Source organism: Doryrhamphus excisus, chromosome 1 (assembly GCF_030265055.1).
Source record: "Doryrhamphus excisus isolate RoL2022-K1 chromosome 1, RoL_Dexc_1.0, whole genome shotgun sequence".
Taxonomy (NCBI): Eukaryota; Metazoa; Chordata; class Actinopteri; order Syngnathiformes; family Syngnathidae; genus Doryrhamphus; species Doryrhamphus excisus.
The window spans coordinates 3,370,636-3,397,345 of NC_080466.1; the positions used below are offsets into that span (position 1 = coordinate 3,370,636).

Sequence of the window (26,710 nt, forward strand, 5' to 3'; positions counted from 1 at the left end):
CTACCTTCCAACAACATCATATAAGCACCTTTGGTACTTTCCAGAGACAAGATGATCACATTGGTTTTATGATGTGTGGGTGACAGCCAGTGTGCTAGCATGAATTATCTTGACACCGAATAAATGCGAACATGAGCATTCAACACAAACATAACATCATCAATCCTCATCTTTATGCATTGACATATTGCGCAACTGCAGGGTCTTGAGACACATGCTAACTCGCAAACTAGAGAGCTAGCGACCTAAACGGTAGCCTTCAAGTTATTTCCTTTAAACTTAAATAGCCAAAAACTTACCACTTCCACACGGATAGGGAGGATAACTATTAACAGTTATTTAACCTTTAACATGAACATGAATCAAACGTAATAATTTTATCTGGGTACATGATACCATACAGCATCCATATCAAACTTGCGCGGTCCGCACTAACTTTAAACTTTCATATCAAGGCGGGGGCCTCAAACTAGTGTCCTGCGGGCCACATTTGGCCCGCGGGCCGCGTGTTTGAGACCCCTGCACTAGGAGATGGCAGACAGCTATAACTTTAACCTAACCAATCATTTATTGATGTGGTTTTATGCAAATAGTAGGAGTTTATAGACTTTCAACTACCATGTACTTGCAGACAGGACGCGGTGAGTTGTCAAAACACGGCTAATAGTGAGGGACTGTTAAACAAAAATAAATATTCTAATAATTGTGGTGGTCGCATTGCTGGTTGGGATTCATGGGATTCACTGCGAATTGATCGATTACATCTGAGAGTACAAAGACCATAGGCATAATGCTGTAGTTAGATACTTTATATCAGTCTTTGGAATAATGGTTGTATATAATAGCAGTTGTGGCAGCAGTGCTGTTCAAGATGTCGCTCTAAGTGATGATGAGATGATAAAAAAGTATAGTAAGTATAAAAGTATATTTACTCCCATCACTTAATAATTTACATTCCAAACACTTGCCAACTGTCAAGTCAAGAAGACAATGCTTCAGCCGCCTTCGAACCGACGATGCTAACATGCTAATGCTAAGGTCATAACTCTGTTGTAACTTGAAATGAACACAAGCAGGCTGGAAAACTGGTCCCAACTTCCACAGACGACGCTCTACTACAGATAGCAAAACCAAATATGGCCGCAGGCAGGGAGATGCTGTAGGCTACTAGGATTCAAGTTGTTTGGCATGAAAATAAGCTGAGCTGGAAGAAAAGCGACTCTGTATCATGTGCACGCCATGAAGTATTCATGTTGATCATGAAAAATGATTTCACCAAGTACACGTATCCCAGTACAGGTATGCCAAACTTAAAAAAAAAAAAAAAAAAAAAAAAACACTAATGTATGTTCTTTTTAAATAAGCGTGATTTGCTCCTGTTTTGCTTAGCCACATACCTCCGGGGGCCGAGACACAATCTTGGGCTTGTGTTTGCTTGCTCCACGGGCTGACGTGGGCTTGATCTCACGGATGAGTGCATAAAGAAAGAGGAGAGGTCTGCACTCTGACAGCCCGTCTATGTCACTAATCATGTGCACCTCCTTCATTGACAATCCCTCCCACCCACACACACACACACACGAAAAGAAAACAGAAAAACCAGCATGTTCAAAATCTTACCACGGCGTCCATGAATTCGATGCAGCGCTTCAGCTCTGGCCTGGTGTCACAGTACTGACGAAATAGAAGCCGACCAATGGGCTGCTTCTCACACAGACTGGTATAGTCCCTATCTGAGGAGAGGAGAGATGACAGGAAAAGAGAATTGATGATCAATATTAAACAGCTTAAGTTTCCAAATAAAAGTAGAAAAATAAAGCAAAAGTCACTGCTGCATTCCAAAAGGTTAGAATCCGAGCGAAATATACCAAATCACCTTTTGAATGAATGAAAGTGATAATAAAAGTGTAAGAAAAGACAGGAAAGATGTGGCAGTGAGATCAATACAGACACCACCTTCGTGTTTTGACAAGATCTATTTCTTGATCAGGTGTTTCTCATCTCAATAGCCCAAAATGGAGCCGAGGAAAGTTGCAAGTGCCAGCACTTGATAAAGAAAAAGAGAAAACACTTTAAATAAATTCAAGAAAGCTGCTGTTGATCTCCAGGCCACATGGTCTTTAGCAAGAATCACATCATCTATATATATATATATATATATATATATATATATATATATATATATTTGGCACAATTATTGAATTTTGATATGGCTGGGTACTAAAAGTGTTCCAATATATGTAGAAACAACACATACAAAATATTATTTAGGGGTGCCACCATTTATCTGTTTTTATAGAATAAAGTGGTGAACAGTGCTCAATGGTCGCCATGGAGATTTGAGGTCAGCAAAGACTGCAGTTCAAGAACTCTGAGGTGATATTTATGTTTTTGTTGGTATTTATACTCCTATTACGTATTACTAGCAAATTTGTGGTTTTGTCTTTGTAATTTGAACGATTTGTTGTCATATTTATAGGTATTTAGTGCTCATTGCCTCTACTGTAGCTAACATTAGCTAGCTACAGTTTGCTAATGATAGTTAGCTAATAGCTGAGCAAGCATAACATCAACAACAGTAATATAGAGTAGACAGTATTGATGATGCCTCATATTTATTGAGAGCGGTACTGTATATATACATATATACGTACATATATATACACACACACACATGCATGTTTTGTGTGAACATTATCAAATGTTGATGACATCACAGAAGGGCAACAGAGTTGACTTCCGCTTCCTGTTTCCATGTAGCGGAAAGCTCATAGGGTGCTCACAAGGACATTTTGTGATATATAAATACAGTTTATGCGCCATATACACTAAATCAGAGAAAATCTTTTTTTTCCCCCCATAGGGTGTATTTTCATAGGTATACATGTTAGGTTAATTACTTCTTCCTCTTCAATTTTGTATCGGATTTACACTGAGTATTGGACCACATAGACTCAAATGAATGCTTTGAATGTAAAGTCCAACTTTAGATATTTACATATTCTCATATAATCATTCTAAAAAAAACAAACATTGTCTTTTCTCAAAGATGAGTGAATGGTGGATTTAATATCTTCTTCTCATCAATGATAGCTTGGTTTTTCTTGTGGTTAGTGTCGGGTGAAAACTAACATACAGCATGCTGCTGCACTACAGTGTGAAAATGAGTAGTAATCCCTCTGTGGACTTTTTGGTTATCAAACAGTCGACTTTTAAAACAGATTTTCACAGCCTTCACAGTTATTATACATTTTTCGGTACGATTGTACTTGCCAAGGTCAGTGGGTCGATTGCAGTCTTTTGTCTTGACTCAATGTTAAAGCCCCGTTGCTTTAACATCGAGTCTAAGCAAAAGACTGATCCATACCAAAGGCAACATTTTCGAGTAATAAAAAAAAAAAATCTTACTACAACTTATTATTTGGGGTGCAGAGGTGAAGGATGTACCAAATTCAAGTTAAAGTCATGCTTTATCAGACAGAATGAATCACAGACTTGATTCTGCATATTTCAAAATGTTGTCACATTGCTATACATTGGGAAGTAAGAAAGATGTGACTTGTGACTACATTTATAAATAAGATAATTATAATAATAAGTAGCACTCTCCGGGTAACGTTTTATTATTTTGCTCCATAAATGCTGCCCCTGACTCTACAAGTGATTTTTTCCCCAGAGGTCTGATATTAGATTAGAAGTATTAAAAGGGCAACCGCACTTTTAGATAAGAAATAAGATAAGATAAGATATGCCTTTATTCGTCCCTCAGTGGGGAAATTTGCTTTTGGGGGAATTTTGACCATTATTTACAATCCTTTTGTGAAACATGAACACACATTTCTTTCCATTTTCTGTGCATTATAACACGAGAAAATAAGTTAATTTGAGCTAGCTTACAATGCTGTCATTGGGACACACATCTTTTGACTATGAAGCCGGGGAAAAAAATACTAACATTGCATGGTTCGATATACGTACATGCTGTGATCATGCATTAACATGTACACTAATGATAACGTAATAGTTGCATGATTTAAAAAAACTACAGAAACATTCCTCCACACATTGATACTAACTAATTAACATGACCCCTCGCTAATCGCTCGCCTCAGAGTGACTGTACCTCTCAATTTCTCTACAAAAACTCAACAAGATGCTCGCCTGCCATCAGTATTTTTTACCTAAGGACTGGAGCACAAGTCTTGTGCTGGAAGACACAGCCATCCCAATGAGAGCGGACATCATTATAAGTGTTGTTGTTGCTGTTCACGGAACTAGCATAAGTATGTGTATCAATGTGCCTGGAAAGAACTTTAGTGTACAGTGAACAGTAGTGAACAGTAGTGTTTCAAATCATTAAAAATAGGGCAAAATATTGCAACTATTACATCACATCATCAGTGTACGTGTTAATGCATGATCACAGCATGTATATCAAACCATGCAACATTGTTACAGGGTTTTTTAAGAGGGCTTCATAATTGAAATAGGTGTGTCCCAATGACACAGAAAAGGAAAAAAAAATGTTCATGATTCACATAAGGATTCTGAATGATGGGTAAAATTCCAAACAAAGTGCAGTTCACCTTTAAAAGGAAGATTATTGCATAACTTGTGCATTACACTTACAGTCATTGCAAATTGTATTGACTTACATTCATTTTTACTGCAATGAGGAAAAACTAAATATGCACAATTTTCAACCAATCAGCTGTCTTTTCTCATTTCCAAAACGGTTGCAGTGATTGCAACTGGGTAATACAGAAAATTGTGTTTGCGTGTATGCTTCCTGTGCAGCAGGCCTAATTTATTAGGACTAATTCATGTCCATTTTAGGCCATATATCCATCAATGCCAATTGAAGAAGGTCACTAGCTGACAAAACAACACACACAATTCATCCATACAAATACCAAAAATAGGCCAAAGACATAAGATGAAAGCATGCACACTTGTGTACATCGCATTGAAGAGGAAGCACGGGATGAAAATATCCCAGGGATGACAGCCACAGAACAACATGCAATAGTAAATCAAATCTTTGCGACTGCTCTCCCAGCTGCGCAGTTTATTACCCAGCATTCCCTCTGCTCTACAGCACATGGCTTATTAGTCTAACTCGCATGATCACAAGGTCTAAGGTATCACTTGTAAGCATGGGGAAGATTGTAGAGATGGAGCTTTTATTGCGCCTCTCCGCGCCTGCGGTTTTTGTTTTACATCTGAAGAGCAAATGCTCACAAAGCAAATGTGCTCGTGCTGAAGCGCATTGTGCTTTCCCTCGGGTATTGCCTTACATCATTGATCCCCAAGAATCTTTGGTGTTTCCCTGTCGGCTGGAAATAGCTCTGAAACGCAGGCTTCATGAAGACAAATTTAGAAAACCTGTACAGTAAATTGCTCGGAGCATTTATCTGTTTAAGTGAACGGTTTACTGGAACTTATCTATGCAGCACAGTTGGGGTCAGTATAGAACAGGGGTCTCAAACATGCGGCCCGTGGGCCATGTGTGGCCCGCAGGACACTAGTTTGAGGCCCCCGCCTTGATATGAAAGTTTAATGTCAAGTTTGATATGGATGCTGTATGGTATCATGTACCCAGAAAAAAATATTACATTTGATTAATGTTCATGTTAAAGGTTAAATAACTGTTAATAGTTATCCTCCCTATCCGTGTGGAAGTGGTAAGTTTTTGGCTTTTTAAGTTTAAAGGAAATAACTCGGAGGCTACCGTTTAGGTCGCTAGCTCTCTAGTTTGCGAGTTAGCATGTGTCTCAAGACCCTGCAGTTGCGCAATATGTTGTAAATTAAAAAAAGAGTATAAATGTGACTATAGTCGTGTTTTGTCATGTCTACAGGGCTCTAATAATGCTTTTTTAATTTTAATCTGAAAAAAATAATTTGTCTACCCACCAACTATATGTGGTTTCTTAATTTTTAATTATTTGCCGTTTTATTATTATTATATTTATTTATTACTGATTGATTGATTTTCTTTATTCTTGATCTTATTTTGTGTAGAAAAATGAAGATATTTGAGAACAGTGGAATGTTTTATCAGAGCTTTTCTTGTAGAAAATCGGAACCAAAGCAAAGTTTATTCATTTTTCTGTTTTTAATAAATGAATTTTTTTTTGGGGGGGGGGGGGGGGGGGGGGGGGTTGGAAAACCTGATGCGGCCCAGTCTCACCCAGACCCTAGCTCCAGTGGCCCCCAAGTAAATTGAGTTTGAGACCCCTGGTATAGAATATGCCACTGAGTACTCTATGAACGTGCTTTCAGAAACACAGACGGGATGAAATGAAAAGACACAAGAAGATGGAACGAAAACGAGAGCAGTAGAATGATTAGCAGACACAGCAGCTACAGCCAACATAATGTAATCTAGGATTCCTAGAATTGCCCTACTTGTCAAGGCTAAGGCCAAATGCCTGACATTATCAAGACACAACAAAGACACTGCTATCACAGTGTCTATACTGTAGTGTTCCATCCCCGGGTTACAACACAGGATACGGCCATGTACAGTATGTGCATGAGCGTGTGTGTGGGCGTGTGTGTGCACACGTCTACACGTCGTCGTGTTTAAGTACGCAAAGGGGAGATTATTTTGATCCTTCGCTGTGTGTGTGTGATAGGGAAATTATGCAATAGGCTCTATGTAACAGTGACGTGTGTAACGCATAACAGCTGCTGAGTACGCATACTCCGCGACACACACAAAGTGCATTTTTTTCTGAACACTTGAATGGGCATCGACTGTTTTGGCTGTTTATCAATTGGATGCGTTTTTAATTGCAGTTTGTGTCATGAAATCATCTCTAACTCTGCAGATTTTCAACTTAAATCTACCATTTTACCATTATACCATTTTCTAATCATGGCTCTCCTGTTGGTCTAAAGTGTAGGAATGAGGGAGAGAGTCAGATAGCGGGAGGGGAGGCATAGAAAGTAACAAGAGAGGGGTATGCATATGGGGGTGGGGAGTGTGGTTCATGCTGCTTAATACAGCAGAGAACCAATGCATACATAATACTGTATGTAAGGGCCCTATGACATCCACGTTAATGGAATTACCGCTTTGATATAAGGAGCGTTGTACTATAAGGAACATTGTACCACACCTGCAGGTTCGGAGTGAAAAAAAAAACAAACGAGAAACACATTTATTCATGCACCCGGATCATTATGGGAGTGCAATGTGAACAAAAGGACAGGAGCCAGTGTGCTGCAGCAGGCACATTTATTTGGCACAGCTTGTCTCTCGACTGGTCACCCTCAAGTCACCTCAAAGGGCCTATGAATGCCAAGTATGTACTTTTGGTACTGAGACCATGAAGGGTCTTCAAGGGTCCCGACTGCCTACACTCTGGGTTATTTCATCAACACAAACCCTGGGTTATGAAATGTCTAACCCTGTAATGCACATGTGTCAAACTCAGGCCCGGGGGCCAAATCTGGGCCGCGGCACAAATTCATCTGGCCCGCGGAACTGTTTTGAAAATAGCCTTGAGTTGGCCCACCTCAAAGACCTTATCAAACTAGGTGCTTAGAGCAATCTAAGTGAGTCAATGATTCTTCCAGTGTAGACTATTCCTCTGGAATTTTGATTTTAAAAGTGGGGGATAAAACTAGCATATACAGTAAACCTCGGATATATCTGATTCAATTGTTCCCACTGGTTTTGTCCGATATAAGCGAAATCCGTTATATGCGTATACCGGAAAATGTCCGTTTTACGCATATATCGGATTTATATCCGTTATAAAAAGGCACTTCCTTGACTATGTTTCCAATGTACCTGGACTGGGCAATGAAAAGAGACGTAAGGTAATGAGAATTGAACTTTATTGGACTCTGAGCATAACAAATTGTTAATTAAGCTAGGCCCTGTTACGCCCGTCAGGCCTACGTTATTTCCAATAGTGAGGTTAAGATCTCATTCACTGCTGTGCTAGTATTATTGACGTCACTCACTTTTATATTTGTCCTAAATCTGGAGCCAGGAGAAAGACAATAGCCAGTGACATCAACAAGATTAGCATAACGATGCGGCCATCCGATATATGAGAGGGAAATTTAATGGAAATGCATTGGAACGGGACTGGAGATTTTGTCCGAAATAGGCGAAATCCGTTATAAAAAATCCGATACATGCAATGAATTTTTATTGGAAATGCATTACAGACAAATCGTTTCTTTTTTATCTGTCCGTTGTGAGCGAATTTCCGATATATCCGAGTCCGATATATCCGAGGTTTACTGTAGCACGAAAGTCAAAACCTTTCTTAATAAGGGTACCAGATACAGACCAAAAGTCGAAATAATTGAATACTACATGACTAAACACAGTTTAACTGTCTGTATAAAATAACACATTAGAAAGACATAAGAAAGTTAAAAGTCATCAGAAAAACAAAGTGTAAATTTCAAGCAGGAATGAACGGACACAAAAAATGCACGTCCCCCTCTCCGACGTTTTGGCCGCCCGTGCGATTGAGTTGGACACCCCTGCTGTAATGTGTTGTTTAGATGAGATTTGGGCTATGGCACTACAACTGCTGGGTTATTTCAACTACGCAGCCACATGGTTAGGAAATGTTATACCCATTTGGGTTTTTCATGTGCCCCACCACAAGTTCTCACAGGTATACAACACAAGACTCCATAGCAGCCGAACCAAAATTAGTCATCCTCACCAAGCCAAACGACAAACGTTTTGTGCACACTATATTTCATTCACATTGGCTATGTTGCGTTATAAAAGTATCCATTCATTATTTTCTATGTCGATGCGCTCATGCATGCTGGAGACTATCCCAGCTGAATTTGTGCAAGAGGCGGGGTACACCGTGAACTGGTCGCCAGCCAATCGCAGGGCACAACCATTAACAATCACATTCAAACCAATGGAAAATCTATAGTATCCAATTAAACCAACATGCATATTTTTTTAAAATGCGTAAGGAAACTGGAGTAGCCGGAGAAAACCTATTGTTAATTCATTATAATGTATTTTCATAAGATTCAAGTACTGTTTAAATACATGTTTATTGCATGTGTATGCTTACCGCGACCAAATATTGCATGTATTTTGCCCTAGGTTTATAACTGAGCAGTTTCATACATATGGTTAATATTATTGCATTTTATTGTGTGCAAGAATGTATGAACTACAGTAATTTACATTTGTGCTTGTGCTGCTCTCGTCCAGAACACTCTTGCAAAAGAGAAAAGAGTAATCTCTCTAATGATTTTTTTATTCTGGATAAATAAACCTTAAATTTATAAAAAAAAAAAAAGCTAAATCCAAATGTGGAAAGTAGTGGCGACGTAATGATTGGGGCGTGCAAACAGACGGAAAGAAAAGCCTGAGCAGACAATTCCGACCAAATCAGACAAGCTCATACACAAGTGGCTTCCTGTCCCTCGCTTGCAACTGCGGGTGGGGATGCAGAGAAAGAGGAAGGAAGCCCAATTGGAGCTTCCTCCCTCAAGCCGACCCAACCCACTGACACAGCATGGCGTATTATCGTTCTGTCTCAGAACATAGAACATCACGACCAATTTCTTACCAACAGTACGCCGAAGCTCCTCACACTGACTGATATGGGGCAGTTTTAGCATTTCTTTCCATTTCTTACTGCGACCGTTCCTCTTCCCTCCTCCACCTGAGAGGGAGAAACACAAACAATCAATACAGAGTCACAACATTTCATCACAGGTCTGTTCTCGTGTACATGTGTACCGTGGTGTGACTTCCATGCATCATGACAAAGCATGTGCTCAACAATGAAGACCATGGGGCATGACATTTGTCATACTCACAATTTCAGTTATTGCCAATAAATGACCGTATTGTCAACATTTTTGCCTTCACCTTGTCTCCCACAGTGTGCATAAACACTCCATGTACATCGGTCATGGCCAATTATGCAAATTTTTTTATAACATCATACATTTTTTCACATTTTTTCACAAAAAAGACCTCATCAATACACACAGTGTATTTATTATGTTATGTATTCCATTGTAACTTGATGCATGTTCAAATAAGCACACTTCATCACCAAATGGGATATAAATCGACAAAGAATGGTGATAATGCCAAATTATACTGTACTTACTGTCACCCAAGACCCCCACCACTCCATACTATATATGTTACATTAACATGTTCATTTATGTACTGTCACTCTGCCCTAAACATGTATTTATACGCCTGATTCATATTACAGTACATTTATATTTTTTGACTTGTTTGATTGTTGCACAGGGTGGCACGGCGGTCTAGTGGTTAGCACGTGGACCTCACAGCTAGGAGACCAGGGTTCAATTCCACCCTCGGCCATCTCTGTGTGGAGTTTGCATGTTCTCCCCGTGCATGCGTGGGTTTTCTCCGGGTACTCCGGTTTCCTCCCACATTCCAAAAACATGCTAGGTTAATTAGCGACTCCAAATTGTCCATAGGTATGAATGTGAGTGTGAATGGTTGTTTGTCCATATGTGCCCTGTGATTGGCTGGCGACCAGTCCAGGGTGTACCCCGCCTCTCGCACAAAGACAGCTGGGATAGGCTCCAGCACCCCCGCGACCCTCGTGAGGAAAAAGCGGTAGAAAATGAATGAATGAATGAATGATTGTTGCACCACACCGCTGGAAAAAAATTCTCATATTGTGTGAGCTATATATACCTAGCATTGAACCTGATTCTGATTGCGATAAAGCATAATGTATTGTATCACTTTCGGTTATGTGTTAAGCAGCATGAATTTGAATTAAATTAAAACATGACTAAAAAATGGAACATAGGAAGACATAATGAAAGATGTTTCCTTTTTATTAATTTCAGGTCACCGGATACAGTGAAAGAAAGCTCATATCAGCTGGCTGTAGTTGAGGAAAATCCTCAAGCATCCTCTAGCAGTGGCTTGTGATTATCTACATTATACAGTATATCTATATACGATATACATATGGAGAAGGTTAACCTGCAAAACAGGTTCTGCATACACAAGAATATTACATGCGGCGTACATAAACATCCGCATATCCATCTGCCTACAGCACGCCTCGCTCTTTGACAGCAAGCCCTGTACGTATTCATCAACACGTTAACCTGACTCACATTGCTGCATTGCCACACAAGCTCATATTTGAAAGTGACGTGCACGCATGTCCAAACGCTACCACTGCAAGCTATACGACCAATTGCTAAGATGGACCACAGTGTCCTCGTGCTGAAGATGTTGACATAGTGTGGGTCTGCACACTCACACACTCAAATACAGATGCATACATACATATATCCAAGAAACGGCCATGTTTCCCCAGGAATATAAAACACCTCATATAATGTTTATATTGGCATGTTGGTAAACTGGTATACTGGTTTAGTCACTGGCAAGATCTATCTATCTATCTATCTATTGTACACATCTGAATCCATCCATCCATTTTCTATGCCGTTTATCCTCACCAGGGTCACGGGGAGCCTATCCCAATTGACTTTGGGCAAGAGGCGGGGTACACCCTGCCAATGGCAGAGCACATACAGACAAACAAACAACCATTCACACTTGCATTCATGGTCTTCCCGATCTCTTGACTGTGTGGCCAATATGTTAACCACCGGTAAAAAGCGGTAATGATTTGGGAACAATACAGATCCAAGTTCAAATGCTTGACCCAACTTCGCTAAATACTACATTTCTGTGATTTTCAATTCAATTTTGATAACTTAAATATTTTCATAGTTAGAGAATAGAAAACCTATTTATGATTTTCTAAATATGTGTTTTTTTACATTATTAGAGCCCTCTAGATATGAAACAACACCCCTATAGTCACCTAAACACTCTTATTATTCATTGTTTCAGCCATATTGCAACTATTAACTATGCATTTCTCTAAACGTATGAAGTAAAAACTTACCACTTCCACACAAGCTTGGAGGAGAGCATTATTACTCTTATATTTTTTTTTCCTACGCCGCTTGTTCTCACTAGGGCCGTGGGGGGAGACTACTGTGAGGGGGGGTACAATGAGGGAGCAATAATCGAACCAAGATGTATGCAAGGAATGACTGTACTGTAAAAAATGCTGTCCAATGACAAACTGTAACGGAAATCTGAAGTCGGGTAAAAAGACAGGATAAATGAGAGGTGTGTGTATATAAATATATATACCGTATATAAATACACACGTGTGTGTGTTTGTGCATCTGTGCATACACGTGCCTGTCAAACCTCGCTGAGCGACCCCACCCTGTTTAATGTCACTCTGACGTCAAAGCCATGTGTGCAGGTCGTTAATGCAGAACGGATGGAGCGAGTATTTATTTAACTTCGGTTCTCCCTTCCGACAGAACGGGGGCGCTCCAAAAACATCATCAGAGCAGTTTGGCACAAGTCAACTGTGAGATCATCATGGAGGATCTCAGGACCAGTCACATGATTAAAGTTAAAAAAAATGCACTGGACACCAAGAAATACCACGAAAACTTTGTTGCGGATATACAAAACAAAAGCAAAAAATAGTGAAGCACTTTAGTATCAACATCCCAGCCCTCACCCCGTTTTAATTAACAGGAAACATTGGGGGCGGGGCTTATTTCCTGCCGCATTCTGCTGTTTGCTTTCCAAGAAAAGCAATAGTTGACAAATGAATGGGTGAACCCCTGTTGCACTTGTTTCTTTATGTAATTGCAGTCCTTTTATATACTGTTGACAAAAGCTGCACTGTCGCTTGGAAAAAAAAAAAAAAAAAAAGAGCCCATAAATGGCTTAAGGGCAAACCATCTCAGAGCAAACCATCATTTTCTTTCTGCAGCCATACATTAGGTATGGTCCACCTACTTTTCACGTTATGTTTCCTTTAATTAATTAAGTATTTCCTCTAATTTCAAATCAGACAAATCATACAAATTTTAAGCCCAATCAGTGAACGTGAACTATCCGCCAAACTGTTGCTGAAACCAGAAGCAGCGTGCTTTCGTCAGGAAAGGTGCATTGATGTTGTACACGCTATGCTGCTTTGCATCCATGGAGGAGACAGAAACTGTTGGCCAGGAGAAGCCACACTCTCTCATCGGAAAAGGTGCATTAATGTCGGACACACTATGCCTGCACTCAGTAAACGCGGACCTACGTATGTTGAGTTCATACACTGCAAGTGAGGAATCATGAGCTACCAGTACCTCCTAACCATTTTTCCAAAAGCTTTATTCATTTATTATCAACTCCTATACCCACAAAATTATAAAGTGCGGTTCAGCAGTACTTGGGAGTGTGACCAATCACAGCAGAGTGGGGGTGCTCAGAGGCAGGCCGTGGGTGGAATACATTCAAACAGACCGTTTTGGAAATCCAAGGAAATACAGCAGGAATAGTTGTAGATTCTGGAAGATCTAGAAAGTCTTCGGATTATTGTGTGTAGCTGCTCTATAGGAGTCCACAACTCAATACAAAAGGGCCATAAAATTAGCATAATGGGTCTAATAAAACCTATTCCTTAATATTTGAGTAATTGTTTCTTAAATTGACAAGGCTTACTTGTCAATCTGAACTTCTCATTAGTAATAATGATTGACAGCGAATGAATGCTCTCATTGGCTCAACCAATACTCAGAAGAATGGGAAAAAGGAGAATTTTACATTTATACAAGTTTGTAAAGTATTTTTGAAGAAGTCAGATGAAGCTTTCACACAAAAACACTAGAGCAACGGTCAGCCATTTTGGTGTTTTTATGATGTAGTGCGGCTGTTGTGGCACTGGTGCTCTGCACAAAGTGGGTAGAATCATAAAGGAGGGTGACCACTCATTTCTTCAAACAGCTTAAAAAAAAACAAAAAAATCTAAGACTACAATTCAGCTTCTTGAAAGATCTCCCTTAAACCCTATTGAACATTAGTGGACTGTGCTTAAAAGCCAAGCCTGGGCCAGGAAACCAATCAATTTAAATGAACTCTACCAAAGTCTACCAAACTCTTCCAGAAGCTTGTTGATGGTGACAGAAAGCATTCCTTTTAAAAGTCAATGAAGATGTTTGTTGTACATTCAGGAACAGTGCAAATACATCATAAAAGACCTAAAACATAATTAAAGATGTTCATGCCCATGACGAGTGTGGTGTATAAAACCTTTAGAGTGTATGGTAAAGTGCAAAGGCTTTTGGATTGCATTACTGGCATATTCTACTGAAGTCACCATGAGAACAGAGTCTTTCACAGTTTGTCTTTTTTTTTTTGCATCACCATGTGGTAGAATACACTCGCCCATCTGATGAACACATGTTACACACTGATGCTCATCCACAAGGCCAGAGAACACAGATCAACCATGTTTATGTCTTCATACGTTACTGTGTGTTTGGGGCACTTGATGCTCCACACTTGTGACTTTCACGAGACAGTTTTGTTAAACCTCAAAACAATCATACTTAACAAGAACAAGTAGTATAATAGTTACAGAAGATGATTTGTCTAAAACAGGGGTCGGCAACCTTTACTATGAAAAGAGCCATTTCACCCACTTGCCCACTAAAGAAAAATAGCCTGGAGCCGCAAAACGTTGTATGTTTAAAACAACATTGGAGGGAAAAAAAAAAGACGAGCTGGAGTACTCTTGCTAGTACTGGAGATAAACTTTTGTTTTTAAATGAGCTCTAATTTATTTTTTAGAATCGTCAAATAACTCATTAATAATAATTAATAACTCAAATAACTCAAAGTATTACTCATTTCCCTTCATGTTAACCTGTCAGAGAGAACTGGATAGCATCCTGTCTGCTCATTCAGTCACCAGTCAGAACTCAGTCAGGATGCATTCATGGTCTCACACAAAGTTGGATTTTTGTAAACTCATAACAAAGACGTGCATTTTCACCACACGGGTGCTAAAAAATATTCAAGCATTGCAAAGGGAGCCGCAACAAAGAGGCTGGAGAGCCACATGCGGCTCTGGAGCCGCGGGTTGCTGACCCCTGGTCTAAAAGTACATTGCATTACAAACATTTCCTTGCAAATAAGTGTTTTCCCACAGGACTGCTGTTGTGTTTGGAAGCAGGGGTGAGGGATGTCGAAGAACAGAACATGAAGTTCTTCACTTTCGGGTGTTGGTTTCATTCGTGACAGATGTGCATGTGTGCCCCTTATAACACCATCCATGCATTTTCTACCGCTTATCCTCACAAGGGTCGCGGGCATGCTGGAGCCTATCCCAGCCGTCTTCCGGCGAGGGGCGGGATACACCCTGGACCCAATCACACCCAATCACAGGGCACATATAGATAAACAACCATTCACACTCACATTCATACCTATGGACAATTTGGAGTCGCTAATTAACCTAGCATGTTTTTGGAATGTGGGAGGAAACCGGAGTACCCGGAGAAAACCCATGCAAGCACGGAGAGAACATGCAAACTCCACACAGAGATGCCAGAACAGGGAATCGAACCCGGGTTTCCTGGCTGTGTGGCCTCCGCTAACCACTCATCCTTATAACAAGTACATACAATTAAAAAAAAAAACATCTACGGTGGTTCCTCGCTTCCATGGAAGTGCACGCTGATTTTAAAGATGACATATGTGTTACTCGGGATGATATGAATATCAGACATCGGATTACATCTGCTGCATCCCAAATCTCAGATTAGGCACAGGCCGGTATTAGATTGACGATATGATAACCTTAGGCAAAGATATCACAGTTTGACGGTTTCATGGTATTGAAATCACAGCTCTAAAATGTGTTATTTTGAAATGTCAAAAGACGAAAAAAATCATGTCAAAATCATGTCATTTTTAAACTATAGGATATCCCCAGATGAAAGTGAAAAGTGGAAGATACAGTATGTATTTAAAATAATGAAAAATAATTGAGTTCTTTCTAAATAAATAAAATCTATACTGTTTTTTTTTTATGCCATGTTTGCACTAAAAAGGAGCTGCTCTAAATTCTATTCTATTCTAAATGTGGTTCTCAATGTAGTCTACTGTGGCTAATCCTGCAATTCAACTCACAACACACAAAAAAACAAAGCAAAATGCAAACAAACGCAAAGGAATAACACACGACATGATAAATTATTTCCACTTGGTGGCCACACTGGTCCTCCACTTTCTCTCTCATCGTAGAAACGGTATGACACACAATTGTAGTGGTTTTGAAACTAATACCTTCAAACCGGTAACAGGCCAATGGCTATCCCCGATATTGGCACTCCATTACAAGCGGTTCATTCCAGACTCGTCTAACCAGCAGCAACTGGATTGAGGCCATGTGATCACAACAACCGTGTTGTAATGTCTGCTTGTGTGCTAACCAAGCAGCGAGGAACAGCGGTGATGTTGTGTGCGGCAGTGAAAAGACTGCAAAACTTGTCATGCGCCAATTTCCTGTTGACGTTTAATTCAACCAACCTCATCAAGAATATGAAGCGGCATCGCAAAAGAAACTCCCACAGAACAGCTGGAGCCTATCCCAGCTGACTTTGGGCGAGAGGCGGCGCACACCCTGGACTGGTCGCCAGCCAATCACAGAGTACATATAGACAAACAACCATTCACACTCACATTCATACAGTAAACCTCGGATATATCGGATTCAATTGTTCCCACTGGTTTTGTCCGATATAAGCGAAATCCGTTATATGCGTATACCGAAAAATGTCCGTTTTACGCATATATCGGATTTATATCCGGTATATGCGTAAATCGGATTTTATCCGTTATAAAAAAGGCACTTCCTTGACTATGTTTCCAATGTACCTGGACGCGCAGGCAACGCTGCAAACGCTGCAAATGACGTCGTATAGCGCGGCCTGTCACGATTCGGCGAATCGGAGCGCCACGATGCGGCCATCCGATATATGCCAGGGAAATTTAATGGAAATGCATTGGAACGGGACTGGAGATTTTGTCCGAAATAGGCGAAATCCGTTATAAAAAATCCGATATATGCAATGAATTTTTATTGGAAATGCATTACAGAAAAATTGGTTCTTTTTTATCTGTCCGTTGTGAGCGAATTTCCGATATATCCGAGTCAAATATATCCGAGGTTTACTGTACCTATGGATAATGTCGCCAATTCACGTAACATGCATGTTTTTGGAATGAGGGAGGAAACTGGAGTACCTGAAGAAGAGATTCGCGTGGCCGACATGCTAACCACTCGGACATTGTGTGGCCTCGGCACAAACAGCAATTTTCAAAACACAATTGTATCCTTAATATCTGCTACCGACCCATGCCACACCCTACGGTGACGAAGGTACGACAAGGACAGCTCCGGCACTCCCAAAAACATGGATTGCAAATGGTAGGAAATGAGACAGGGTCACGCATAGTTTAGCGCCATTGTAATGCGAGCATGCACACGCACGCAAACACAATGGAGCCGGGCCGTGATAAATGAATGGCCTGTTTTCCAGGCGCTCTCACATGCAGCGTGTGATTGGCTGGAGTAGCCCCTGATAAGGACAACATTAGCTGTGAGTATATCTGTTGCCTATTCAAAGCAAAAGCCGGGTGTTTGCTTAAGGTAATCCGTCTGTATATCCACAGTGGAAGACAGCGAGCGGAGAGGAAGACAGAAACATGCGAGTATCAGGCAGCGGCGCTCCTGCTAATCCTCACCTCTCTCTCACATTTCCTTTCCTTTTCCCTACTCTCGGCTTCAGGCTCCCCTCCCCCATATAAACACTTTTTTTTGCTCTTGTTACGTGTTCAGCAATTCTTTGTGGTCGGGCTTTTCCTTTACTCCATTTGGCCCTGACTCAAAGAGGAGCCTAGAAAACGCTTATGTTGAATGGTCATTCAGTACTTTAAGCAAAATAGAGCACACAACTTGGCCGCAGCAAACATGGGGCACTGATGACTTCAGCACTTGTGTTTTTTTAAATAGTTCTGTGTATTGATATATACATGAGTAAAACACTCCACATTCCCAAAATTCCCAAAAATAAATACACAAAAAATGGCTTTTTGTAAAGATCTCACGCCGGGACTGGTACACTGTGCACCTGAAAGATAATGTATAGGACAGAGATTGCTTTACAGTTGGAGTTGGCTATGCTGTAATGCAGGGGTCTCAAACACGCGGCCCGTGGGCCAAATGTGGCCCGCAGGACACTAGTTTGAGGCCCCCGCCTTGATATGAAAGTTTAATGTTAGTGCGGCCCGCGCAAGTTTGATATGGATGCTGTATGGTATCATGTACCCAGAAAAAATTATTACGTTTGATTCATGTTCATGTTAAAGGTTAAATAACTGTTAATAGTTATCCTCCCTATCCGTGTGGAAGTGGTAAGTTTTTGGCGATTTAAGTTTAAAGGAAATAACTTGAAGGCTACCGTTTAGGTCGCTAGCTCTCTAGTTTGCGAGTTAGCATGTGTCTCAAGACCCTGCAGTTGCGCAATATGTTGTAAATAAAAAAAAGTATAAATGTGACTATAGTCGTGTTTTGTCATGTCTACAGGGCTCTAATAATGCTTTGTTCATTTTAATCTGAATAAAATAATTTGTCTACCCACCAACTATATGTGGTTTCTTAAATTTTTATTATTTGCCGTTTTATTATGATTATATTTATTTATTACTGATTGATTGATTTTCTTTATTCTTGATTTGTTTATTTATTTTTCATCTTATTTTGTGTAGAAAAATAAAAATTAAGATATTTGAGAACAGTGGAATGTTTTAATCAGAGCTTTTCTTGTAGAAAATCGAAACCAAAGCAAAGTTTATTCATTTTTTTTTTTTTTTTTGGAAAACCTGATGCGACCCAGTCTCGCCCAGACCCTAGCTCCAGTGGCCCCCAAATAAATTGAGTTTGAGACCCCTACTGTAATGTCTGTGTTGATGTACCACTCCACCTAGTACTAAAGAACTAAAGTAAGAGTTAACTTTAACAAGCTGCGGCTTAATCATCTATATATGGCGTACAGTTGTATAGCAGCCAACTGGCTGATTTCATGGCCGCATTGCCTCTCCAGTAGCGAGCCCTTGAACGTGGAACATAAAACATCATGACACCTTGAGGATTATCTTTGATAAGACAACACTTGTACATCATATTCAAAGGACTGACAAAAAAAATGATGGCACTGCAGTTGAAAGAATGTTGAAACATCGGAATTGATAAAAAGCAAATTGACAGCTGGCTTCTCATCGGAATGACATCAACTTCCTATAAGTTATAGCACATTAGCACATATAGCACACCGCCATGGTCAAGTGGTTAAGAACGCTTGTTTTTACCGAAGGACTCGGTACTCCCAGCCGGCATGGAGATATGGTGCAAGGGAGTATATGAGTACGGTTGATGCCCTTCAGCAAGGCACCTAACTTTCAAACATGCGTAATGCTCCAGCGTCAACATGCACTTACTGTGTTCCCGCCCATTATTGGTTAAATATACAGATCATAGAGTGTATGGTATCCCTCTATATATACATACATACATATACATACTCTATATATAGTATAGAGTATGTATGGTATCCCTCTTTGTCCATACTTGTATTTCCACTTTCCATATTTCCATACCAAGAGTTGTTATTAAAGTCCAATTCATTTGGATGTAATCCATTTCGGGACCCTCCATTCATTCATTCATTTTCTACCGCTTTTCCTCATTAAGGTCGCGGGCGGTGCTGGAGCCTATCCCAGCTGTCTTTGGGCGAGAGGCGGGGTACACCCTGGACTGGTCGCCAGCCAAACACAGAGCACATACAGACAAACAACCATTCACACTCACATTCATACCTATGGACAATTTGGAGTCGCCAATTAACCTAGCATGTTTTTGGAATGTGGGAGGAAACCGGAGTACCCGGAGAAAACCCACGCATGCACGGGAAGAACATGCAAACTCCACACAGAGATGGCCGAGGGTGGAATTGAACCCTGGTCTCCTAGCTGTGAGGTCTGCGCGCTAACCACTAGACCGCCGTGCCGCCCGACCCTCTATTCCACTCTACAAAATCATAAAAGTATGTATGATTTGTGTTGATAGAGTCAATATCAGTATTGGATAATAGTCAAGGTTGTAATATTGGGATTAGGGCAATATGGACCCAGTATCGGTCTCAGACTGATACTGACACTTGGGGGCATGATACTGGGCCTGATACCAGACAAACCATGTGATGATCTTATTATCACATACTATTTAATCATGAGCTTATTATCACGTACTATTTAATCAAAAGACCATTTTGTTTCCAGAAAATGTTCAGTTTATTACATGTATTATATCTAAACAGTGTAAACACAATAATTGCAAAAATATTGCAACAATAATATTTTATCAACAGTCTTATCTTATCAATGTCTGACAATTAAAGTTCCATTAATCAAGTTTGGGTTTTTTGGTGACTGGAGAAGCACGAGGCACTAAGCACTCGTGCGCTGTTCTCTGATTGGTTGTTTCACAGGCACGATACCAGAGCAGCGCGCTCTGAGTGGACAGCTACGTGGGCTGATACTGGACATGGTTAAACTCTATATTTTATCAGTATCACTGCCCTGGGCTTTGACACAGTATCATTTCGGCCTTTTCCCATATCATTCATGGGCGGTTTCTAGGGTACAGGGACAATTAATACTGTAGTATGTGATAAACCACGATATATCACAATATGACGATATCAAATTTTAATTCTGCAGAGTCTTGTATAAAAAGCTATAATACGCTTTCATCGGCTAACCGTAATGCTGGTATAAGTCATTTTCTTATCATTGGAAGACTCTATACCCGTATCTATATATCGATATGTTGTCTATCGATATGATAACTAATTGGTATCATATCAGAAGTAGAAAAAGCTGTATCGAGACACCTCTAGTTAAAATCTCCTTTCGTCTCGTTTTGTCGTCACAGACCCAATATACCAGAGTTGAACTGAGCCAAGTCGAGCAGACAACTCCGCTCAACCAATGAGCGAACTAGCAGTATTTTCTTTTCATGTTTTAGTAGGTTGGCTTCAAAATTGTGCACATCGCGGGCAGCCAGCCAACATCCCGTCACTGCAGAGCCACATGTGCGACAAAGTGCGTCTCGTTCTATATAGAGTCCATTTGTGGGTGTAATGACTGTAAAATGAGTCCCACATGAAGGGACAGTCACAAAGCAATGTGTTTTATGAGCCTCAGCTGGAGGAAACACCCCAGAGTGATGACAGCGAATGTTAGTCTGGCTTTGACCACAAAACTAATAAAGCTACACTGGCTAACGTCACAGGAAAACCCTCACAAGTGGTCAGAGGGAGATCTGCTGGCCTACAGCTTAATGGGTGGTAGAGAGGGGCAACACCGTCTACTCACACTTGGATGTTCTTTTTCTCGGTCAAGGTTTATAGGGTGAAAAAGTTAGAATTCTGTGATCACGTTTTTTTTATATGAAAGATAGGAGACCACCTCTAACCGCATGCTATATATATTTTTTTTACATTCAAAAGACCTATTTTACAGAGCAATCTTGGAAAGCTTTGGGATGATGCAGTTGTGGACAGTGTAAATGCCTGCACTAATTAGTCTCAGAATAAAGTGGTCTATGTGGTTTGGATGTGACTGAAGTGGTTCGGTATAGAGTCCTTTCGATCCAGTATCCATGTAACAAAAATCTCCTGTAAAGATTTCTGATTCATGAGCCATGCCTGTGCTTTCGCGTTGACAGCAAATGTAGCTAGAAGAATATCTGCAAAAAAAATTCAGGCAAAAGAGTATCAACAAATGTGGCTGTGTCCACACATGCACTGCAGACATCTTCCTCACTCGTACCGCATACACACATGCTCCACTTGGCTCTCGAACAGCGACACTAAGCATGGGCCTGGATGAGATTGTGACGGTATGATAACCTTGGGTAAAAATATCACCAGTTAATGGCATTTTAATTACAGCTCTAAAATGTACATCCAACCATTTTCTATTTCTGTTTGTATATATGTGCCCTGCGACAGCTGGGATAGGCTCCAGCATACCCGCGACCCACGTGAGGATAAGTGGCATAGAAAATGCAAGTGGAACACATGTATTTAAAATAAATAAAAAATACTAGAATTTCATAGCATGGTATCCACAAATTGTTGTATTATGTATTTGCTTCACTTCCGGGTCATGTGATTGTTGATAGCAACGGTTGCTATGTGGTTGTCGGTGGATAGGTAACGGTTTATACCAATTATTCTTCTACACCTTCTGTCTTGTTTAGCGCCACATTTGGCAACCCTCAACGCAAGTAATATGTCGACCGACAACGATGGCATTTACAATAGTGATATTTGTGACTTAATAGGTTATGTCACAAAAATTAACTTTGCAGTAGGGCTGGGCAATATGGACCAAAACTCATATCCCGATATAATTGTGTAGAATATCGATATTACGATATATATATGTTGTTTACGATATATATTTTAAAATATATATATATATATATATATATATCAAATCGATATTTTTTCCATAAACTGAATTTAGACAAAAGTCAAAGCCAAATATGTGTGCAACGTTTTATTAAAATGTAAACAATAGTAGTTTCTGCAGCCGGGTTAGCGCTGCTAGTGCTTCCATCTCACATTCCCCATGACAACAAACGGCGAACATGGTTGCCATCTTTGAAGACTTTTATACCGTCTTTTTTTGCCGTTCACTCCCGCTATGCAGCCTCTCAAATCCATATTTCCGCTAGGATATCCGATAATTTGATGTAGAGACGGGATGCTAACAGCTGCTAACAACTGCTCCCGAGTGTCAACAATGGTGCAAGCAGCGAGCTATAAACGTAATAAGATGAATATCCGTAGCTGCACACTGGCTTAAGGAGTCGGTATGGCACAAAACAATAAAGAAGTCATAAACAAAGCACAATTAAACACAAAAAACGCTGTAGAAAACATGAAGCTATCGTAACTAGCTTGCACTAGGGCGGCGCCTCTTGAAACATGAGACCCCTGCATCAAATCAAGTCTATATTGATATGAGTGATAAGCTTGCTTTTGATAGTGTACAACAGAAATATCGATATTTTTAAAAATATCGATATATCGCCCAACCCTTAATAGTACGGCATGCAAAATTCTACAAGGACACAAAGCTAAGCAATTCTATATTGATATGAGTGATAAGCTTGCTTTTGATAGTGTATAACAGAAATATCAATATTTTTAAAAATATCGATATATCACCCAACCCTTGATAGAACGGCATGCAAAATTCTACGAGGACACAAAGCTAACCTATATCACTGTTAGCTATGCCAAGATGGTATATTGACTATTGGAAACACATCCCATGCCTGTAGTTTCAGCCCAGTTCCAACTACGAGGAATAACACACAAAACGTCAAAGTACATATTTGCACATAGTGGACCTTTCGCTCATATCGGAGGATGGGATGCCAGACTATGTTGGCAGTTTTAAAACCTGTTATGTTCAATAAAGAAATTGTTGATAGACCACCATGTCATTATTGTAGTATTTGTAGAATATTCAATCAAACAAAACTCTGGTATCGGTATTCTATGAGTATCTGCAGTTATCTACATACAGATCTAATCAGAAGTATAAAAAATGTGGATTGGTGCGTCCCCACTGTTTTTGTGACTACTAGTCAACATGATAGTGTTTATGGCTTCTCCAGACCGGATGCTTGACAAGCTGTGGCTAAAATCTAACTGCACCCATCTACCACTTTTGTTTTGAGTAAAAGGTCCAACTGGAGAGAGCAGTCATGTTGGACTATGTCATCACTAATGGTGTCCACACCTGCTATTTTTAGAACTCGCAGCTAAGTGCAACAAATAAACACGGGCATTCAAAAAGGAGATTCTGCATAACGTCATTAAGAACCAAAAGTTCAATTCTCAAGATCGGAAAAAATCTGATGAAGAAGTATGCTCATGGAGAGCAACACAAAATGCAAATGCAAACATATTATAAAACATTGTATAAAAATTGTCATTATGTCTTGTCTAAAACAGTCTGCAACCACAAACAGGCAAGCTGTACTGTTAAGCTTTATGACGATAGTTATTTTTGATGACTATTTAATGGTCACCGCTGAGAAGAAACCTTAGATATCTAAAGTCTTTTTTATGTGTTTTGATTGCTAGAAAAATCATATCACAGGCAGAACAACAGTCAGGCCATTCTTATGAACAAATGCACGGCAGTGAGGATTTTCTTTCACAGCTACAAAAGTAAACAATGTTTCACAGACTTCAGACCACCATCTGCTGCGCTGTGATAGGATTCCAAGAAAGATGCCACAACAGTGGAGTCTGCTGGATGAACTATGGTCACACGGTTTCTCAATGCAAAGGTCCCTGTTACTATATACATAAACCAGGGGTGGGTAAACTACAGTATTTGAATCTGGCCCGCCAGTAGCTTCCAAAGTATTTCATTTAAACTTTTAATATACTGTACAAAAATTAAATAAAAAAATGTAATATCCATATTTCTGTTCAGCACGATATCACAAGCATATAGTTCATATGGATATTTTAGTTTCAAGATGGCGCCGCCCGAGTGCAAGCTGTGATGGCAGCTCAGTGTTTCCAGGGGCGTTTTTTAGTGTTTAATAGTACTTTGTTTATTACTTCCTTATTGTTCTTGTGCTATAGCATCCCTTCGCTACGCCGAATGATCGGATATCCCTGCATAGATATGGAGGTGGAGAGGCTGCATAGCGAGAGTGAACAGCGAAAAAGACAGTATAAAGGTTGCTGTATGAAGACTGCATCAACCATGTTTGCAGTCTGTCGTCATGGGGAACGTGCCATGGGAGCACGAACCCGGCTTCAGCATGATTGCAATGAAGATTGAACATTAGATTTAACTTTTTCGATATTAATTTTAAAACAGAGAATATACAATTTTATTTCACTAATTTCGATAAAAAAAAATTCAAATTTTAATAAAACTTTGCACATATTTGGCTTTGACTTTTGTCTAAATTCAGTTTATGGAAAAAAAATCTTATAGCAATTTTTTTACCTAATTATATCGGGATATGAGTTTTGGTCCATATCGCCCAGCCCTAGCATAGCACAGATTGGCATGTCTTTAACGATAAACATTTACACCAATATTATTTATTTATTATGATTCATAAACTATTTCGCTACCAAAGACCGTTTGGGATGGCTCGTGTATTTCACTCCTTTAACTGTGCCTCTACGTCCTGGCGCTGTTCCACTGAAACATTTTTGTATACTTGTTAAAACATATTTCCCTTTGTCGTATTTTCCCCTGGCTGTACTACAAGTGTGATATGCTAGAAGTTGGCTCAGTCGGCTTAAATGCCTCCAAGAAGTTCTGAAATCTGGCCACAGATTCAGTCTCACCACCACCAGCCCACTTTATAATATGCATGCATATTTAAGGTTGTGAATGATAATGAATGAAACCGGCTTGACAAGCAAGAGAAGCTTTTGGCTCCCAAATAAAAAAAATCAGACCTCACAATAAGATATTTAAAAAAAATTCATAGAAAGCTGCATGGCGCCAAGTGGTTAGGGTGCAGGCCTCACAGCTAGGAAACCCAAGTTCAATTCCACCCTCTCTACCATCTCTGTGTGGAGTTTACATGTTCTTCCCGTGCATGTGTGGGTTTTCTCCAAGGACTCCGGTTTCCTCCCACATTCCAAAAACATGCTAGGTTAATTGGCGACTCCAAATTGTCCATAGGTATGAATGTGAGTGTGAATGGTTGTTTGTCTATATGTGCTCTGTGATTGGCTGGCCACCACTCCGGGATGTACCCCGATTCTCGCCCAAAAACAGCTGGGATAAGAGATAGAAAATGAATGAATGAATGAAAAATTTGTATATCATATATACTTTTCGCCTTTTTGTCTGTGGCCTTTCTCACCGCTTCATACTTTTACGTACTGCCCTCAGACGACATATTTTTGGTATTGAATATACCACTGTTAGTACCACCCCTTGAAATTGTTGGCTGTAGGACTGTTTTTATTTAAAATGCAGAAGTACTTCCACCTGGCATACATGGCTTTGCTTATTTTCTGGCCTGCTGCAAAAACGAATCACTTCATGGCGGCTTCCGTAAAGATCGGATGGGCTCATCATTCGATGTCTGATCAATTAAAACAAGGCAAAAATCTGTAAATAAATTCACCATCCCTAATAACAAACCCATTGTTGAAAAATGTCACCAAATTCTCATCCCAAATTAGTATGTATGGAATAGAAGACATTTGTCAATATGGTATAAAGTACTTCATTCGTATAGTAAATAGCAACTATATTTTACTTCAAAATTAGACATTTAGAATTTTTATTAACTCATATCGGAATCGCTGACACCGCCTGGATGTGGCAAACCAGCCACCGCTGGTCTGTAAAAAGCATTCTTGCTGGGTCCCACACTGGGGGTTTGTCTCGTCATTTCCTTCTCCACAGTGAGGTCAGTCAGTTAGAGAACAGACTTAATGACACATTAGCAGAACAAACTCCTGCAGATTCATGGGATACAAGACAGATTTTGCAGTGGGGACCCATTCCGCACACACTCCGCTGGTGTATACATAGACTTTGGCGTCATGAAGCATTAAGGGGGACCAAAGCGCAAAATATAGCAGCCAACATCTGAACCACAGGAGACGTGTTTTGCCAGAATGTGGGTATTTAAGAGCGATGTTTGCTTCAACTGTCTAGAGTATGCAGTGTGACAGC

The 26,710-nt window shown here is 40.0% G+C and overlaps 1 protein-coding gene across 3 annotated transcripts in view; it reads right to left on the reverse strand.

Moving 5' to 3' along the window:
- Window positions 1–26,710, reverse strand: part of grk4 (G protein-coupled receptor kinase 4) — a 62,370-nt gene that overhangs the window by 32,192 nt on the left and 3,468 nt on the right. For 2 of the 3 annotated variants that reach the window (XM_058065198.1, XM_058065199.1), the window contains exons 2-3: window positions 9,576–9,671; window positions 1,621–1,733 (exon numbers count right to left, since the gene is read on the reverse strand). In XM_058065198.1, the coding sequence (XP_057921181.1) occupies window positions 1,621–1,733; window positions 9,576–9,671 (209 nt within the window). Of the gene's footprint in view, window positions 1–1,397; window positions 1,589–1,620; window positions 1,734–9,575; window positions 9,672–26,710 lie in introns of those variants that run through there. The other variant, XM_058065200.1, reaches the window with a different exon arrangement.